Here is a 19,734-nt window from a genome sequence, read left to right on the forward strand (position 1 = left end):
CGTGACACACACGTAACAGTGATTTGGATCCGTGCAGCTCTTAAAGTGACAGCGGGCTATTTTTTATTTTACATTTGATTGTTCACTTCTGTAGTAGGCTGTATCATGCTACATGAACCTTTTGATATAAACTTAAATACAAAACAAAAGCCAAACTAAAACTGAAATGAGACATTAATAATAAATAGTAAAGTGAATAAATGAAATAATCATACTGCTTGAGATTTGCATAAAAAATAAAACATTAAAGCGTAGTTTGTTTCATTTGTATCTTTTCTATTGTATATTTGTCCTTTGCTTTATTATTACTGAGAGTAAGATATTTTGTTTGTTTGTTTGTTTGCAATTCCACTGGTCCCTACAATGTAGATGTCATAGCAACCTTATTTACAGGAAATGCATATTTGATATGTATAACTATCTTTAAATAAATCACTCATATAAAGTTGGCCCCCTCATAATCATGTTAAATATTCGTGATTACAATATTGACCAAAATAATCTTGATTATGATTTTTGCCATAATCGAGCAGCCCTAAGGGCCGGGGCATGACATTTCCCCGAACAGGTGCAGAGAGCTGCCAATCACAACACACTGGCCCAGCTAACCAATCACAGCACATTCCCTATTTCAGAAGGTGGGTCTTTATTTGATACAGGAACTATTTGAGCAGTTCATGCCAGACTGGGGAGAAAGGCGTCATTATAATGTAAAATATGTGAAAAATAATGTGTTTTTCGAACAACCTAGTATGAGAGCCTGTTCCAAAACAAAATCTACACTTTGTAAAAGCATTTTGCGTAATAGGACCCCTTTAAAGGTTAATGAAGGTCTCAGCTGTGCAATAGAGTGCATCTTTTATAGTACTGCTTATTCCACTGGTAATTTACCATCTAGAGGCCTCATATATAATAAAAATTCACCTCATTTTTTTTCTATAAATACATATGCAATACTGTAACCTACAAGTCCATTTATTGTACATCAGCCTTAACTTTTTGTTTTTTCATTCCTTTTCAGCCGGAAGACAACAAATAGATAAAAGTGCATCTGATTTCTTTGCCTGTCTCTCCTCGGCTCTTTGCCTGTGCTAGTCTGCATTATGACAGGAGCCCACTTTTCCCTCAGCTCTGTAATTGGAATGTGGGCTGGCAGTAGGTGTGAAAGCAATGGGGTCTTGGAATTGGGTGGCAGCAGTCAGCCCTGGAGAACCTGTCAGAATTTATAGAGAGGCAAGCCATGTACTCCACTTTATTCAGAGGAAACTCTGCGTTTTAAAACCTGTAAGCGTTTCAGTAATTCAAGGTGGCGTCATTAGAGGCTTATTATTTTTTTCACTCTGGGGCTGCGAGACTGATAATGCCTTCCCCGTCAGCTGTGGCAGCTCCATCTCAGTGCCTCCCGCCGAAGAGAGGAGGGAGAATTAGAGTGGAATGGGCAAACATGACAATCGTGCAGCAGTTAATGAATTAAACTGAAAACAAAGCATCAGGTTGTCTTGAATAGGGCCTTGGGGTAGGGCTTTGCCGTTGTCTTGTTTTCCTCTTGTCATCATTACCCTACCGATTGAACAGGCTGAGTGGAAATAAACAGGTTAAAAATAAGTATGGCCAAAAGCATACAGAGGTTGATGCGCAGAAAGGATTCACAGAAGTAAATTGCGGTCAGACCCTGAGCTTGAGATTCAACAACACGTACTTTCATTTTGAACTTAGTGATAGTTAAAAGAGCATGCTGGGATAGGTTGTTGACCTTTGCATCTGTTTATACTGCCATGTTCAGTGGAGTGTTTAGGCATACCGGTCCTCTCGGCTTTTCAGCTACTTGAAAATACAAAGAGGGTTTCATTTCATCTGATAATATACTCTGTATTCGCAGGTGGTACACACAAGACCAGTATTGAAAGTCAAAACGATCTCGGGCGGTAATGAGAGATATTCCTTCAATGCACCAAATCCTCTGGACTTTTTTTCCTGCCAACTTATAAGCCCAAAAGCTCAATTGTTTCAACACAATTTTGCCATTATTGCATTGTAGAAGTAAAGAATTGTTTGAAAAAAGACTTCAAATCTCAAGGTGAGCATTTACAGAGAAAGTTCTAGAATATATGGCAATGAGATGAAACTGATGTTTCCTCACACAGGTTCAGTTTAAAGGCCCCACATCTCATTTAAAAGGCTGCTACCTGACTACTCAGGTGTTGACTTATAGGGTCTTGATCCTGTTGAAGGCAGGTATGATCAGTAGACGAATGCAACATTTTCCATTTGTGCTATCGGTGATTGTGGACATTTGTCAACAGTGGGAGGAATGTTGAAGTAAAGTGCAGTGGAGAGCGTGAGAGTCAGAGCAGTGCTTTCAAACAATGAAAGGGTTCATTAGAATTTCAACTCAGCCATTTAGTGCCAGCAGATTACAAAAAGCAAGATAAGAAAGACCTAAACTGGAGATCAAATAGTGTAGGAGTAAATAATATTGCTGTTTCTTTACAAATGCCGGAATGTTTGGTGTCCTTTTGCTTGGAAATAAGAAATAGTGCCATTACTTTGAAAACTTGAAAGCTCTCTTCTGTATGCTTCAAAGGATTTTATTTAGTTTTTGTCCGTGTCTTGTTTTCTTCTAATTGATTTTTCCCAGACGAGTATTTCTAATTCTATAATAGCAATCATTCATGATTATATATATTGTTTCTGGTTATGCATGGATGCAGTGGGGATTCTGCCTGTTAGGAGAACTATTAATTGACATTTCAATAAAATATATGTTAATTACAATTCCGTTTACTGTTTGAGAATAACATATTAATAGCTCTTGAGAAAGTTTGGTCATTACAAATCGGTCCTCAGGAAATGCATGGTGTTTAGAATATTATATTGGAAGGAGGGAGTCAAAGAATCAGAACCAGGCTAGTTAAATGCAATGCACTTCAAACAATTTGGCACAGAATCACAGCCAAACCTCAAAGGGAATAGCTGATTTTGCAGACTCTTGACATTTATTGCCTTTTCTTTTTATAGGAAAGCATAACTAGGAGGTCAGACATTTATTCATAAACCCCTTGACAACTGACAGTGGTGGTTTTGAGAAAGAGTAGAGGGCCTGTGTGATGAAAGGTAGGATAAAGACAGATTTGCATCTAGGTTTTTTCTTAAAGTTTGTAGTGAATGTGAGATGCAATGTGACCCATAATATCATGCAAAAGTATGTAGTTGCCTTCTATATGTCTACCAGAAAAATGCTATAGTTTCATCACCAAAATGTTAACTAAAGTTCCATGAAGCATTCCAAATCAGACGTTTGATTACAGAAGAGGTCCAAGCAGGAAATTCTGGGAATCATATCATTTTTGTCAGCATTATTATATTATGGAAAATAAATACAAAACCATGGTAGATAGTAGAAACGTGTTATAGTTTTTGCTTGTACTTAAAATTTTACATCATCACGCTCCTTGCCTTATGATTTAGGCATACCTACTGTATATTATAATTTATTAAATCAGATTACACTTAGAGTTTATAATTACAGTTGTGAACTAGGCTAATCCTAGGATTTTTATCCTGTCAGAATGAAACCATAAGAATAAGATTTTCTGGACTCCCCAGTGTCAATAATTATCTAAAACATCAGGTGTGGTCTTATGTAAACGGATGTAATTCCTTAATAAAATGACAGATTTCCATGAAATTTGGCACACATTCTCAGAGTATCATTCTAAAAACAAATGAAATATTTTTGTGGGGTTCGGTCCTGCTGTAACAATGAAAATGATTTTTGTGTTGGGTACATCTGAAACTGTATGGGTGTTGTTGTTGTTGTTCACATACACGACTTTCTTGATCCAATCTAACTGTTTGTTTTGTTTCACAGTTCCTCCCAAAATCTATGACATTTCATCGGACATTACGGTAAACGAAGGCAGCAATGTTTCACTCATCTGCTCAGCCAGTGGGAAACCAGAGCCCAAAATCTCTTGGAAACACATCTCCCCATCAGGTGAGTTCAAATCAGTTAAAATGCATTCCAATGCAATTGCAAGTGAGACAGAATATGAGACTGACTAAAACACAGTAGGAATGTCTTTCATGAGTGTTCATGTTGCAGTTTAGAGGCTCAGAAGATTATGGTGATGAAACTAACATTTCTTATTGAAAGCCGCTATAATGAATTGAGTTTATGAAAAGGCTTTTAATTAATTATTGCTTCAATTTGCTGATGTTCTCAGAAAGAATTCTTAGTTTAAGTCATCACTCTGCTGCAGGGTAAACAACATGTGAGGATACATCAACCTCAACTATACTTTTCATAGTTTATATTCAGCTGTTAAACCAAATATCAAATCAAATAAAAAATATATATAAAAAATAATAATTTGGCACATTTTCAAAGCAAATTGAAAATTCAGTGCACAGCAGTATTTTTGAGTGCTTGTGGATTTTTATTGAAGTCAGCTTCACTTATCTTTGGACTGCCATATTTATTTATTTCTCTAGTGTATTTTGTGATTGAATTGCTTTTTTGAGATTCTGATCAAAAGACTTTGAAGCGTCATGAAACCACTATTTACCAAAGGTAGGATACTTCAAATTATAGAAACACTTCAAACCAGACGATAAGTGCATCAGTAATAAAAAGTCCTTAGACAACTCTCCTGCATATGGTGAACTTTTACTTTTGGTCAACAGATTCAGTCTGCCCAAAAAATGTCATTTGCCTGAACAATTCTTCTTCAGGCTAAGTGACAATATAAACATTTGAAAAATATTGCTACCTCTGCGACTGAAGGTTGTGATGTACAGACAATTTGTAAATATTTTCTGTGATATTGTCAAGGATTCACATGCTGACATTATATATATAAATTCTCTCTCTCTGGACAAGCCAGTATGTTCAGACTAAATTCATTATTACATACCATCACGTATAACAGTATTTGGTGCACATATGGCAGCACTATGGTAATCATCAGCACTGTAATGACTGCAGCTCCTGGACTGTGATTTCCAGTAGTTATTGAATGACCCTGGAGGAGGTTGAACCTGCAACCTAGGGCCACTAGATTTAATTGCTGAAACACTCTTAAGTGAAGTTGGCCTCGTTAATTTCTTGTGTGTGTGTGTGTGTGTGTCATCAGAACTTTGACTTCTGTGCCTCTCATTATGACTTAGAATATAGATTTTTCATCAATATAAATTGGGTTTTTACTCTTAAAGACCCTTTAAAGACATTATGCATTTAAGACCTCTCAAAGACCTCTGACTCGTAATGATGAACAGATTTCAATCTGACTCAAAGGTTTGGTCCCCAAGAAGGATTTGTTGTAAATGGTACTTGACTGAGCAGCTGGATCGCATTAGTATGCTCATAGAGATAGCTCAACCAATTTATTATAAATAATAAATAAAAAACTCATTTACTTACCCTCATGTCGCTTAAAACCCATAAGACTTTGATTAATCTTTGAAGCACATATTAAGATATTTTTATTATATTATTCTATATATAATATAATTTTAATGATATTCTAAATCACAAATGGTAAACATGGAATTTTTAATATGGAATAAATAAGCCAAAATGAAATCTGTTCATCATATAAAGCAATCATATCTATATACAAGACTTCACTGAAAGAAGTTAAAGTTTTTTGTTAAATAACAAAAAATGTACTGGCAGCTCATTACCAGGACATTAATTTTACGGACGCAATGAAGTACAAAAATCAAAATACAGGTAAAAAAATAAAAAAATAAATAAAATAATTAATACAAATTAAATTAATACAGTACATTGTTTTTTAGAGTCTTGGATTAAACAGTCAATTCTTATGCATTCATTTTACAATGCCTTTATAACTTTTGGATCTTTTAGGATTTGATTACATGAACTTTCAATGAATAGACAGAAGCCTCTCGGATTTCATTAAAAATAACAGTATTTGTGTTTGGACTATTAACCAAAGTCTTGCGGGTTTGGAAGGATATTAGGGTGAGTAAATGATGACAGAATTTTCTGATTTTAGTGTAAAGCATACAATATGGATGTACTGACATAGTCTAAAAGGAAAATGTATTTACAACTTTAGAAACATAATTTCACAGCATGAATCCTTTATAATATAAATATATATTTGTACAGTATTATCACATTTTACTATGATACAGTACAGAATGAACCTGATAAAATGTCAGCATGCATAAATGCAAGTAAATGTGATGCAGTTGAACATATTTAATGCCATCGATTAAATACAATAAAATCAACTCCATTAATTCAATAATTAATGATATGTTACTAAGCTGTTCATAAACAAAATGCTTGTTTTAGTTGCCGTCAATAATGTACGCTTCAATTTCTAAAACATATATGTGCTAGAACCACAAATTACGTATGATCATGTTGGATTGACTCACAAGTATACAACACACTCTCTCCTCTCTCACTGCTGTAGGTTTTAAATGAGAGCTAAAGAACTTCAAATGTGGAGTTCTTTGTCTAAGCTTTAAATCACACTTTTTTAACACTTTCGGTAGTCAGGACATATTAAATTGCTTTACAGACATGATTTCAAATGCTGTAGATTAGATTAAGATGAAAAAACTTTAAAGTAAAACTCTATATAGAGATGTATTGAGGTTACAGGGCGGCCTCATGCTCTCTGTACAGTCTGGCCCAGCAAGCTTGATCCCACACATGCTTTCATAAGCTTTTTCCATTGTGATTTAAGACCTCGGGATATAAGGAACTCTGACCTTTCAAATAGCTGACTATAACAGTTCAGATTTGATTTTTTTCCTCATATGATAAGGCTACAGAAAAGCGTTCAATTGTCCTTTGTCAATCTTTTGTTCATGCCTCTGCCTCTCGAAATTGTCTTTACTCTGGTTTTTGTTTCCTGAACAATAGCTCTGTACTCGGCACTGACAGTCTGTCTAAACATCGCCAAATTGTTTCAATACAATGACCAGCTCTTAAAAAGTGCTTGGATAGATATTCAGCTATTGTTTTGGGGCACTTTGGGACAATGAGGAGGCTATCAGGGTTAAGGTGAGATACCGGGAATAGAAAAGTGGAGGAGGTTCAGGTGCATGTGCGTTTTGTGTGCACGATCCAGCGAGCGAGTATGTGTGGCGGTTGAATGATGGTTGATGGTTCATTGCTGACAACTCAATGAATGCCTGGGGGAAGCCTCTCATAATGCAACATTTGGACTGCCGCAATATTCTCTCATGGGTTAACAGAAGAGATATACAGAGAACTGCCACCATAGCCCATAATGCATTCTTCACCAGAGCTCATCATATCAGCAGCAGGCAGACCTCAAGGAAATGTACTTTGTGCTCTCCACACAATGTGTGAAAGTGCTTACTGTGACTGCACTTAGCGCAGAACAGTGTGGAATCCTAGATTAACCTGGCTGTGATTTGGCTAATTTGGTTGGAGTGACATTTCCCAGTGGCTACGACAAGTCTGTCTTGAGCTTTTCAAATAACCCTTAACATGCACAATACGGGAGGCAGTCGAGATTGCGGATTATAAGGGGAAAGTTTACACTGAATACATTTCAGGCACATAATCGGTGTCCCTTAAGCCACTAAAATGCTTCAGTTTGTGTTTTTTTTTGGGGGGGGGGGGGTTATAGCAAACTAGTTGGTTGACATAACAAAGGTTGATTTCACAAAGGAATCCATTCTTTATTAAATGTCACTAAACCATGTTAATTTCCTCTTTTGGTGTAATCAGTAAGATAAATGATGATTCATTTGGAAGTCTCTGTTAGGAAAAAGAAAATAAATCGCTGAAGTTGGGGCATTATGGAATGAGTTAATCACTGATAAAGATCCCTCTGGTGTTTAGCTCGAGGAAGAAATATGGTATGTTGTAGGCAATGTTTGTTAATTTTGTAAGTTCGCCTTTTACCTGGGAACAGTTGTTTTATTAATGTGATGATTGGCATTGCTGTGATTTAAAATACACAGTTTGCCTTGAAAAAGTATACACCGATAAATGTGTGTGGTTTTCATTTCATTAGGTGCAAAAGCTCAAACCAAGTGATATCTGACTGTAAATAAATGGCTTTTCTCAGAAACTACACTTTTCTTGGCTATTTTTGTAATATTGGGACTAACTGGATTCAAGGTCTTTTTACTAGATGGTTGAAGTCAGTTTTCTTCACGTTCACATTTCACACAGGTGTTCTAGCACCTTGTTAAAATGATGTTATTTCAAAAAAGATATATTTTTTTTTTATATGTATTATTTTTTCACTTTAGTTTTAGTCATTTTATTATTTGGTTTTGTCATTTTTATTATAATTATTTTTATATTTATATTTAGTTTCTTTTTATTTTAGTTTAGAACTTCACCTTCAACTTTTGTCATTTGCCAAGGGAACATTTATGATTTTCATCTAATATTTTTTATTTTATACATTTTACATACCAAATACATTCTAAGAAAAGCATGCCATATACTACTTGGCTTCAATCTTATATTTGGTCTTTTGTCAAAGGCTATTAGCTGTTAATCGAAACACCATGTAGTTTTAATGGTGGGAAAACAAGGTTATGTGTGAAAGATTTCATACTATTCACTTCCTTTGCTCTGATGTCCTTTTCATCTCGTATAGGCAAATATGGGTTGTTTTCCATGAATATGTTTGATACAATTTATCCTATTTTACAGTCTTCACCTCTGTTCATTTGTAAAGCATTGGGAGCCAAATAGCACCTTGTCAGCTCAGATACACATCTTAGTCAGTTCCTTAATAATGGCAAGGAAAAATGTTTTGTTCAGTTGTTCATTTTGTTACCTGCTATACAGACAGTGTCTGTGCCACGGGGGGTGGGGGTTCAGAGGGGGCTGTTCCCCCTCACCTCTGCATCATGCCGTCTCTAGTGGGTGACCTTATTTCAGTCTGTGAGGCAGTGTACTGTCCTGGGAAGGTCTCCCATGCATTTATTGGAAACAGCGCAGACATTCGGCGTGAACACTTGTCCACTGTGGAATATTTTTGCTCATTACGATATTTTACTATCGAAACTGGAACGCGCGTGAACTACAAAGCCTATTTTACCTAATAAATAGGCTAATGGTTTAGCTTCAAATAGGCTACATCGCAAATATGGACACATTTTGATTTGTGGCTAATTAGAGAGGTTATCCCAACTTTTCCTTTTTGTTTCGTTAAAGTTTTTTCTTGCTTATTGCTAAGCCTATATTATTATAGCTACTGCAACTATATTTATCCATTAGAATTATATATATATATATATATATATATATATATATATATATATATATATATATATATATATATAAATTCTTGTTCTGTTCTGATACAGTTCAATTTAAAGAATTTACTGTAAAGAGAGACAGAACTAAAACATCTTACAGTGTTCATAATGTTGGTACATTAAAACATTATTAGGCACATATCATAAGTTATATGATATGTGTAAACTGTTTTATTAACAAAGCAGCACCCCATCCACTACCCCACCAAAAAAAAATCTCAGCATGGCCACCCCTCTGTCGCCTTTACCGTGGCTACAGGTGTAATTGTTTTTATGCAACACACATATTTATGGAAATTACAAAAGGATTGAATCATTTTCAAGCTCTTGTTTCTATTAGTGTTGTAGCAGAATGATATTTGTGCAAGGAACAGATCAGCATTTAAGATTATAATAGAGGAGGCGATATCTGATTTGTGAAAGAATCGATCTTTAAAGTCAGATCCTCTCAATGAATCAAATGATCTAGTTACCAAAACAAACTGAATGATACTTTGATACTGGGTTCTCAAGCTCGACTGGCTCAGTAATCTGGTCTCATCTGTTCACAGTTCACTGGACAGAGATATCAGCAAATAACAACATAAATATCCATCTGTTTGAAATACAAATCTATCAGATGGTTTCAGATGATTTGCAATATAGTGAGTAAACCACAAAATTTGTATTTTTTAACTACCATTTTCTATTTATTCTTTGTAAATGCATGGTAAAAGGTTTGGAATGACATGAGGATGAGTACATGATGACAGAGTTTTCATTTTTGGGTGAACTATCCCTTAAGCTTTCTTAATGTCTGATCTTGAAGCTCTGTGATGCTTTACACAAGACTTGGTAAAAACACACCCCTTCTTAAGCTTTCCCATCCTCCTTTTTTTTGCATCGCTCTGTGTGCTTTTTTTTTTTTTTTATTCTGTGGGGGTTTTGCTGTGTCAGACTTCTCACCCGTATGCCAGGATTTACCTCTCTGTACCATGAGAAAGATTCACCTCTCTGTAAAGTGGGATATAAATAGGTTTCACTGAGGAATATTACAATAAGGTTGGATCCTGGTCTAGATAACCTGGGGAGGTTTTCAGTCCAATAGAAGCGTGGCATCCCCATGCTGTGCTATATTGCCTCTCATTACTCAATGAACTCGAAGTCATATTTTTCATATTGGCACAGTTCTGATTTCCTCACAGTATTTGACGCCAACAGTATTCATCCCTGTGTGAATCAGACTCACAGGGGAGTCTGCAAAAGCAATTATGTGCCTTAATAAAGCTTTTTTCAGTTTTCTGGGTGCACTTGGGCTTCATTTCCTGGCTGTTGAGACTCAATGGTGCTTGTACCTTTAAGCATTTAGCCATTAATTACTACATGCCTGCAAAAGAATGTTTCTGAAGGATTGTGCTTGTTTATTTTCTTATGTTCACAGCCAGGAAGTACGAAAGTGGGGAGTATTTAAATATCACAGGCATCACTCGGGATCAAGCAGGGGACTACGAGTGCGGCGCTGAAAATGACATTGCTTCACCCGATACCAAGACCGTGAGAGTCACAGTAAACTGTGAGTACCATATTCTGTACTACTTCTTTTGTTTCTGCTTGTTTACTGACAGAAGGTGTAGAATCACATGCACAATGACATTGAGTCTTTTTTCCCTCTTACTGGAGATACCTGCTCTGTTCTATAACCTAGTGAGGCTGTCAGCTGCCTACTGCATTAACTGATATTTGAAAAGCTCTACATAGGCAGCAACTCCATGCATCATATAAATAGCAGTCTCCTCAGAAGCACACAGGAAACTTGCCTCGCAGATGATTTAAATAGAGTATGGTGTTAGCATGTTGCTTAGCTAATAAAATGTTTTGTTAATGTTTTGTAAATGTTCAAATGTCAGTTTTAAACTATATTGAAACATTTTCCATACTGAATTAAATATAAAGACTTTTTTACATAATTACTTTAAAGAATTATTATATTATATAATTATAATATTAATAATGCAATGTTATTTATTATTATATTGGTCATACTATAGTTTTTTATGGATCAAATCTCATTATTAACTAACTATGACTTTTGCCTTAATAAACTCATAATATGCTGCTTATTACATTTAGGTATGGGGTAGGATTCTGGTATCTAAAATATATTAATGCAGAATGAGGCAATAACATGTGCTTTATAAGTACTAATAAACAGCCAATAACCATGCTAATAAGCATACGAAAATTGGTCTTTAAAATAAAGTCTTACCATTATATTTATATTGATATAATTATAGTAATTTAAGGTAATTATAGTTAACTGAATCTAAAACCAAAAAAAAAAAAAAAATTGTGTTACTTGAAAAAAAAATAAAAAAGTATTAATAAAAATAAGATATATAAAAAATTTTTTTGCTGGTTGCCAACATTTCTCAATTTTATTTATTTATTTGATTAACTTGATGTACTAAAATAACTTAAACTAAAACTGAAATAAAAATGAATAAAGACTATGTGGACTCATAACAAAATAAAGATTTCTAAAAATAGTTACAATTACTACCAATGACAAAACCATATAACAAAATTAATAATATTATTGATAAAACCTTTAATAGTATCTTAGGTATGTCAAGTTTTAAAAGAACACTCTGTCATCCATCTTGAACTCAGTTTCAGCTCATTGCAGTAAATTCTGGACTTGTTGTCTTCCCAAAGAATACATGCAGTGCTGCTTGAATTTTGCCTCTGTAGGCTGGTCGCTAGATTTTGAAACAAAACTACAATCTTACTTCTTTATCTCCAAGGTAGGCTGGGGTGGAAATTAGAATAGAATTCATGGTACTGGAGTTTCTTAATATTTAACGAGAGAATTCCCTTTTTTGTCTGGGATGGGATGATTAATTTTCAGTGAGGAATGGTCTCAGTGTTATACGGAGTCTTCTATTATGCAGGTAATGGCTCTCTCAAAGTGTGAAGAGACAGTAATGAGCACTCCAAGCATTAATGAATTATACTGACTTTAACCATCATGCTCATAGTGAGGATCTGCCTCCCACCAAATACAAAGGGAAGGACTCTTGACAGTTTCTCTTCCTCCTCTTTTCTCTTTTAAGTCATTTTGTCTCATCTGCGGTCACAGGGATCATTAATCTCTTAGTCTCTGTATATACCATATGCTGAATCACGGCACAGCGAGAGCACATAAATCAGATAGGCCAACACTCACACCAGAATAAATGTGGTGTTCGGACCATCAAAAGCCAGCTCCCTTTACTATCATGCAAACACAGACTTATGGGCAGATAACCACTTGGAAATGTCAAGATTTAAGCTGGAATGGCTAGATGAGGAGGATAAAGTCATAAGTCATATCACATCTCCTCCCTGTCGATTGTATTGACAATATCTAATGAGGAGTGAAGCTGAGAAGATAGAGGAATGGCTCAGTGCTGAGTCTGCTGGCCTGCAATTCTGCAGCTTAATGACCATTTTCAGTGAGCAATCCATTTATTTTATAGCCACTGTTTTTGCTCTATTTTGCATATGTTTGAGTTTATCTGGCTGGATTGGGGCGAGGGGTCGGGGTTTGTTTGGTTAGCATGGCCCAGTTAGCCCCTGATGATTGATGTCTATCTGGGGGCATCTTTCTACATTGACAGCCATTCAGATGTAGTCATTGACATGTTGAACAAAGTTTGTGGTGCTTAATATTTTTGTGGAAACAATAATACATATTTTCAGGATTCTTTTTTAATTAATGAAAAGCATTTATATGAAATAAATATATATATATATATATATATATATATTTGTAACAGTATAAATGTATTTTCTTTCACTTTTGATCAGTTTAGTGCATCCTTGCTGAATATATATATATATATATATATATATATATATATATATATATATATATATATATATATATATATATATATATATATATATATTACTTACTCAGAACTTGAACTATGAATTATAGTGTATTACAGTTTCACAGCAGCAAAACTATTTACAACAGTTGATGGTAATAAATAAATGTTTCTTGAGAACCAATTCAGCAAGATTAAGAATAATTTCTGAAGGATCACGTGACACTGAAGACTGGAGTATTGGCTGCTGAAAATGCAGCTTTGCCATTACAGAAAGAAATAATATATATATATATATTAAAATAGAAAAAAAATTATTTTCAGTTGTAGTAATTATTTAAAATATTACTTTTTTACTGTATTTTTCTTCAAATAAATGCAGAAATTGTGAACATTAGGAGACTTCTTTCAAAACCACTAAACAAATTGTGATTTTCGATAATGTTTATAAAGCAGAGATACTAAGAAAAAAAAAAGGAAATTCCTTATTTCTTCAGAACAGAAAACAGACCGACAGCATAACAAAACCACAAGTCATAATTGATGACTGATATTTGTAAAAAATATATATATTCAAAATTTCTAACCAAATGCCTAATATATATATATATATATATATATATATATATATATATATATATATAATATTAATATTTTGTATTTGTTATTTTATTTATTCTTATTTTTGGGACTGTGTTTTGTAGTGCCATTCAGCATTGTCATGACATTTTCCTGTGGCTCTGAAGTGATTAGTCACATGGCATTTACACAAGCGGATGGATTTCTCCAGGTATTAAAGACCACCCGGAACCGGTTGATTCACAGTGATTTACAGGGACATCTAATGGAAGCTTTAACAGCAGATCCTGTTCCTTTCGCAATATTCTTTTTTCAGAGCAGGAAAAGGGATAGACATAATCCAAATGTATCAATCAAAGCACTTTTACCCACTACAGCTGGGTGAAAAATTAGCGGGAATGGAGGTTTCAATGCTGGATTTAGAAGAAAAGTGTTATCTCACCATTGTGTCCCAAAAATAAAAGTGAGGAGGATGCAGGAGCACTACTCTGCCAGTGCCCATTGCCTTGAGTAAAGAAATCCTTGTGAAATGTGCAGCGCTAATAGGATTTTATTCAACCACTTTGACCGTCTCAAAAAAAATCCCTGCGTTATTTCAGGATATTACCAATATAATATGGTGGATCATCATTTCATTGCGTTTATCAAGTAGTATTATTCTGATTTTGGGTTGCTAATAATTTTTTTTTAAACATGCTAGTTGTAAATAAAGATTTTTACAAAATCGTGTAAAAATCATGTAAAATTTTGCATGGGCAGAACTATTAGTGATGTGACATCCGCAACATTTTCTTTGTATTTGTAGTTTTATTAGCCTTACACAAATGCAGATAGTGTGACTCGACTCTGACATTTCAAGGGTAATCAGCATAATTAAATGCACGCTAAAATAATCTGGTTTGAAAATAATTATAGCTTTTAGGTATGTGCAGAACTGACCTCCAGGTTAATTGCAGGTTATGTCCACTAATTGAAATAATTAAATTTATTTAATAAAAAAAAAAACTAATTCTGTGCATGTTTTAATGCATTTAGCGCATGTATGTGTAAAGCCACAAGGACATGTGCCATTTACTGCAGTCCTTTATCCGGCTGGGTGGAGGTGGCCGTACCCATCTTGGCAGCGTGTCACAGAGCGTCACTACCAGATGCTGAAACCACGCCCACCCAGCTCGACGGCTGTGACAGCAGCGGCAATCCACCTGTCACTCAAGTGGCTGAGCCCTTAATTATGCAGAACTTTGAGGCTTAACATAATTTAAATGGCTGAGAGAAAAATTCACATTAGACTTATTCACTTTTATTTAGAAATAAAATATTTAACTAGGTTTTATAAAATTATTGTTCACCCGTGATTTTTCTAGCATCTAGAGTATCTTTTGCTGCTGAATTATCCACCAGCCTAGTTTATAATAGTATTTTTGTCATAGATTATGATTATATATTTTTTAATTTGTTATTTTTCATTATATTGAAACTTAACACACAAAAGAGTGATGATCGGGTCAACATAGAGAAGTATAGAAATTCTACATTGATCGAAAAAAAAACTGTGCTGGTATCAAACTGGAAAATATAGTATCCTTGCATCCCTGATGTCAATGGCATAATCTTTGTAGGTATTGCAACTATTGACCTGCGGTAAATAATAGCCTAATGGGTCCATGTGTGACAAACACCTTGAATCATGTACTGTTATTGTTGCTACTCATTCCCTAGTGATTCCTCAGATAGTCTTCTGTCAGCATTCTATGAAAGTCATGTAGATCACTCAGCTAACTGAAATAGTGTTAACATTTTAAATGCACATTATGACCTCCAGTTTATAACCTTCATTTGTAACCTCCATTCATGCAAAAAAAAAAAAAAAAGTTGTTATTGTTCTGGCTGGTGTGCAGCGATTGTATCTCTGGGTAAGCATGCTAATTCCTAACATACTGAAATTTGGCCTCACGTAAACATTTCCCAGACCTGGTGCTCAGTTCCAGCCAAATCACACATTTAGAGAAAATTAAATGAAAAAAATAATTTAGCATACCATGGTTGTGCTGCACTGAGAGTTTAATTTAATTTAAAATGTTAAATATTTCCACGCGTGGCTCTTTAAACATTGCTTTTTAACAGAAAATGTACTTGTTATTTTCTGCCAGGACATTATCCATTCATTTTTTAGCACCCAAAATTCTAAATACTGGTAATATATATGTATATATATATATATATATATATATATATATATATATATATATATATATATATATATATATATACATATATATTATACGTATATTACTACTATATATATATTTCATCATAAATTGAAGAGTAATTAAATTTTGCTCAGTCCTGCATATAATTAAATAATTTACCATGACTTTGTTTTTGCAGCATTTTAAATCTACACTGTTCTAATGTGAAATTTGATGTCATGAAGCTCAGTTTGTCTTTTCTGTATATGCGACAATGTTTTTTTGTTTTTTTTTCTATTGGAATTCACACCAGATGTTTAGTTTTAAGTTCCACTTTCATACATGCGCTGCCTCTAATGACATCAAGGAAAAGAAATATATAAATAAGACAGATTAGGGGGTGTCACGTAGCTCACTGATGTTAGAATATTTATGCAAAATGCAATTGGTAGAGCTCTGAAGCGGCAATGTAATGCCTTTGCTTCATATGTCATTTTGTCAAGACACATTTTGAGCTAATGTGTCCTGGAACAACCACTTTGTTCTGCAAGTGACAAAAAATGACATAGTCTGTTTACATTCATATTTCACCTTCTTTTAAACCTCCCAGTGGTTTATAAAGGAATTAGTAGTCAGAGAGGGATTGGTGTTATTGTGTTGCGTAAAAGGTTGATTTAAGCTCTATAGCTGCATGAATGATTAGTATCTTTAATGGATGTTTAATCTTGAACTGCAGACCATATATTTTTATGCACTTTTGTTTTTGTTTTGTACCTTTTAAACATGATGCAATACATTAAATCTCCTGGTCTGATAAACATCATAAATAAATTTAAATTAAATTTAAAATTAAATTTATCATTCAGCAGACTCTTTTATCCAAAGCGACTTACAGTGCATTCAGGCTATCAATTTTTACATATCATGTGTTCCCGGGGAATCAAACCCCCAACCTTGCGCTTGCTTGCTTGCTAGCGCAGTGCTCTACCAGTTGAGCTACAGGAACACAAATAATAAGCAAATTGAAATTTTAGAATTTGTCTGGCATTAGCGGTAATAAACCAAACTTCAAAGGTTCCTGGATTATCCCCCGTCTTTCATTGGTTGAACAAATAGCCCTGCCCCAAACTCACACAATTGGTTGAGGATATGAAAACAAACCGTCTCCATTCACTGTAATTGCATGAAAAACTGCAACCAAGTCTATAGGTTATATATTTTCAGTAATGTGGCAAAACTTGTAATTGTCCATGTTTTAAATTGATGTGTTTACATGGTGGTTTCCTGTTATTCTAATGAGGCCAAGAGACCACTTCTGCACACTGTGTAAACATAGTCAATGACTAAGAGGTTATAGTGCAGCTTTAACTTTCATTTGAGGTTATTTAAACAATCTGTGAACAATGTTGCAATTAATTTCCCTTTTTTATACATTCTTTCCATTTTAAATAGGCTGTTCAGCCAGTTGTTTTTGGCCAAGTCTGTTTTGTTGCATTATTATTTTTGTTTGTTTATTTGTTGCACAAGAAAGCTGTCAGAAAGTCGTGAGTTAATTTAAGGCATTTGCATTTCGAGTCTGTTGCTGGAGTTTCTCAACATGAGGACCAAAGACATTGTTGTTGTCATTAAGCCGAGAAGCAGGATAAACTGATCAGAGGCAAAGCTGGTATGTCCAAATCACCTGTTTGAAAATCAGAGAACACTGACAAAAGAAGTGATTGTGATCCAAAGCATAGCACCCTATTTGTGAGTCATGGCTCTGTGCTATGCCCCAGGCATGTATGGCTAATTCTGTCTCCCTTGACTTTATTGATGTGAGTGCATATTAATGTAATGTAAGCTGCAATGAAGATGAATGTTTTTCAGAGCCCAGTAGACGAATAGTCTTGACAAACCAAGTCATTCCCTTGCTTAATCCAATTGAGCCTGCTTTTCACTCACCAAAGACAATTTAACCTGCCTTTCAAATGCCCCAAAAAAATTTCAGTCACTGACTGAATGCTTGGGGATTTTACTATGGTAAGTATGCAATAAGGTGACTTAAGGGTCATAAGGGTTTTAGTTATTGTAGTTACCTAAAACCATGGGAAAAAATTCCTTAGGGGGGGGGGGGTACAATGGTGTTTAGTGTATTCAGAGGTGTTCAGAGTAGCTGCGTTTACATGGACACTACTATTCCGATCGTAATAGGACTAGAAACACAATCAGAAATAAAAAAGTCACATGTAAACACATCAATCGGATTAAAACCGAAACTGGAAAGTACTGCGCATGCGCAGTGATGTAGTACTTGCGGGTTGGTACAAGTTTCGGCTGGTTTTTTTTGGTCGTGGATCTAATGACGTAGACGAGAGCGGAACATAGAGCCAGAGGAGAGCGAGACCGCGCACATCAACGCGCTTCAAAATTGTCGGCAGCGCTGCGTAGGATTTGTTCGAGAATGCCTCCAAATAATTGCGTTTTTGGATGTGATGGAAAGTTTACCGTGTTCACCTTCCCCAAGAACCCAGCTTTACATGAACAGTGGATGCAGTTTGTTTTTCCGGGGCAGTAACGGAGTTTATCAAGTGCTTTTGTGTGTTCTGGTCATTTGAGCGATGAATGTTTTGAAGACAAGGCCCAGGTCGACGTTGGATTTGCACATCATTTGCTATTAAAACATGGAGCCATCCCTGTGATAAAAGACCCCATTCATGTAAGTACAATTGCATCAGATTTCTGTATTTTGTTGGAAATCAGCACAGAAAGCTGTATATTACTTTTACAAATATGATAAAACTTAAGACTTATGAGATATATGAGGGATATATGAAGGATGCAGTACTACTCTATAGGTACTCAAGATTAACATGAGATTAGGTGAAACTGTGTATGTTATGTACCCTTTAACATAAAATAAATATTAACTGCAATAAAATATATTTAAAAAATAATTTTAATGATTATATTCATGCATGGACACAACGCATTTATGACTTGATATATTCGTATCACTGAAAGAATTTCAGCTTGTACAGCTGTATTCATTGGGCTATACAGTACATTGCAGCCAACCAAGCATATGTTAAAAGCAAGGCCCGATTTTATGGAACATTGAGATTTATCAAAGAAGAAATGCACTGTTACTTGGCACAGTTCAATAGTGACCCGTCATTTCTGTATGATTTGACGTGTGACTGAATTTGTGGAAGGTTTCCCAGTCAAGAAATGGCAAATGTAGATATGTGAAAATTCCTGAATGTTGTAAAGCACTGAAAGGGCCTCTTTGTCTGCAAGACAGGATAAGAGGGATATGGAGGAGGCCTTTGGATGGCATTCAGTGTCATTTTACTTTAATAGAAACCTAGCATGAAAACTAGCCAGAAGAAGTCAATGTCAACAGTTGTCCGGGGCTTACAATAGGCTTTTGAAATCAATGAATGACATTACCTCTGTTCCAAAACCCACTGCACTGCCTTGCTGCTATCAAAGGCAGCAATTGATTTCTGATTTCAATTAGTTGCTATTGCTAAGCTAACGATGCAACGCTATAATAAGCATAAAAACACAAAATTTGAGTAAAATAATCCTCTGTATTTAAATTTTTTTATTTCATTTGTGTACTGCTGTATGTACTGCTTATACTGTGAAAAAATTTTTTTATTGGAGTATGTTAAAAGAAAATATAATTCATTTTTTCAACTTAAATATTTCACATTTAAGCTTGGTGCTCTTTTTTTAAAGCCTATTTTCCATATCACATATTTTAGCAATCATCTGAAATTGGATATCATTCACAAGGACAAAACACATATCATTGGAAAGGTCTAAGTCTCTTC

At 34.8% G+C, this 19,734-nt stretch overlaps 1 protein-coding gene across 3 annotated transcripts in view; it reads left to right on the plus strand.

Annotated features, from left to right (window-relative positions):
* Nucleotides 1-19,734, plus strand: part of LOC128015698 (neuronal growth regulator 1-like) — a 109,455-nt gene that overhangs the window by 35,346 nt on the left and 54,375 nt on the right. For all 3 annotated transcript variants that reach the window (XM_052599749.1, XM_052599750.1, XM_052599752.1), the window contains exons 3-4: nt 3,872-3,997; nt 10,718-10,849. In XM_052599749.1, the coding sequence (XP_052455709.1) occupies nt 3,872-3,997; nt 10,718-10,849 (258 nt within the window). The remainder of the gene's footprint in view (nt 1-3,871; nt 3,998-10,717; nt 10,850-19,734) is intronic.

Source organism: Carassius gibelio, chromosome A6 (assembly GCF_023724105.1).
Source record: "Carassius gibelio isolate Cgi1373 ecotype wild population from Czech Republic chromosome A6, carGib1.2-hapl.c, whole genome shotgun sequence".
Taxonomy (NCBI): Eukaryota; Metazoa; Chordata; class Actinopteri; order Cypriniformes; family Cyprinidae; genus Carassius; species Carassius gibelio.